Raw genomic sequence first — 1449 nt, 5'->3', positions numbered from 1 at the left:
AGACCCAAAGGCAAGGTCGGGCATGAGCTCCCACGTCCCTCCCATGACCGCCCTGCCCGTCTCACCTGGGAGCACCAGGCAGCCCCACAGCAGGACCAGAGGCCGCATCGTGGGCGCTGGACACCGCGGGAGGAGACGCCAGGAACTGTGAGCTCCCCTCCCGGCCACGGGGGGCTTTAATTTCCTCCAGGAGGACGCGGAAGGGATGGGAGGGGCCCCGCGGGTCACCCCTCTGCACGCCCTGCCAGAAGGTTTCTCTGCCTTCCGTATACTGAGCGCCCAGGCGCCAGCGCTGCTGCCGACCTCCTCGTCCTGACAACCCATCCAAACCTCTCCCCAACTCCGCCCCTTCCAGGGGTCTCAACCTGTGGTCCATGCACCCCAAAGGCTCTGTGAGTAAAATTCAGGGAGTCCATGAATTCGGATGAGAAAAAGTTAACATACTGACTTTCACAAACCTGTTATATTTAGCTTTTCCGTTAGGAGTGTAGTGTTAGCAGTACCCGGAACTTTGTTACCAGCAAAAATCCTAAATCCAGGCGCAGTGGCTCACGCCTGTAATCCCAGGGCTTTGGGAGGCCGAGGTGGGAGGATCGCTTGAGAGCCGTCCCCATCTTTACAAAAAGAAAAAAGAAAAAATATAACAACAAAAAAATTGGTGGGCGTGGTGGCCCGCGCCTGTAGTCCCAGCTACTCTGGAGGCTGAGGCAGGAGGATCGCTTGAGCCCACGATTTTGAGGCTGCAGTGGGCTATGATCGCCCCACTGCACTCCAGCCTAGGCGACAGAGAGAGACCCTGTCTCTTAAAACAAACAAACAAACAAACAAAAACCACAAACAAAACAAAACAAACAACCCATATCAAGTGATTGCCCATATCTCCAAATACCCCGTATGCTCCGCACTGCTTGGAAAATCGTTAGTTGTTAGATCTGCCACTGGAGCTGGTTATTTAAAGCATTAATAACGAAGCACGTTTATTACGGTATTACACAACTATAAATATTTAATAGTTTGATAACCATTTCACTGTTATTACTTTTAAGCATATGTGTTTTATTTATATATTTATGGGCCATTATTCTGAGAGGGGGAGTCCGTAAGCTTCCCCGAACTGCCACGTGGTCGGTGGTACAGAGGTTAGGGCCCCTAGGGCAGGGCCCATTGTCCCTCCCTCGCCATCGACTCCGGAGGGCGCCGTACCGCCCTTGGCCACAGGGAGGCGGTGCGGGCACAGCTGAGCGAAGCAAGGCTGGGCCGCGCCCCAAGGCTGGACTTGAAGCCCTGGTGAGTCTGAAAAAGCGAATTAGTGGTTTCCCCACCGCAGATTTGAATCCTCCTTGAGAAGAACAAGAAAACACGCACGCTAGAGGGAGCCCTGAGTCATCGTTTTCCAAAATAGCTGTCATTTTTTTCTGATTGCAAAGTTAAAGTGGGCTGTAAGCAAAA

General features: G+C 52.7%; 1 protein-coding gene across 4 annotated transcripts in view; it reads right to left on the bottom strand.

Moving 5' to 3' along the window:
* The window catches only part of CD300LG (CD300 molecule-like family member g), an 11346-nt gene extending 11225 nt beyond the window's left edge, over nt 1-121 (bottom strand). For all 4 annotated transcript variants that reach the window (XM_012659045.1, XM_012659048.1, XM_012659047.1 and 1 more), the window contains exon 1: nt 66-121. In XM_012659045.1, coding sequence (XP_012514499.1) covers nt 66-108 — 43 coding nt within the window. In that variant the 5' untranslated portion in view covers nt 109-121. The remainder of the gene's footprint in view (nt 1-65) is intronic.
* Nucleotides 122-1449: the final 1328 nt, after the last annotated feature.

Source organism: Propithecus coquereli, unplaced genomic scaffold, assembly GCF_000956105.1.
Source record: "Propithecus coquereli isolate 6110/MARCELLA unplaced genomic scaffold, Pcoq_1.0 Scaffold598, whole genome shotgun sequence".
Classification (NCBI taxonomy): domain Eukaryota; kingdom Metazoa; phylum Chordata; class Mammalia; order Primates; family Indriidae; genus Propithecus; species Propithecus coquereli.
The sequence above is the reverse complement of the archived record's forward strand: the minus strand, read 5'-3'. Positions and strand labels throughout refer to the sequence as shown.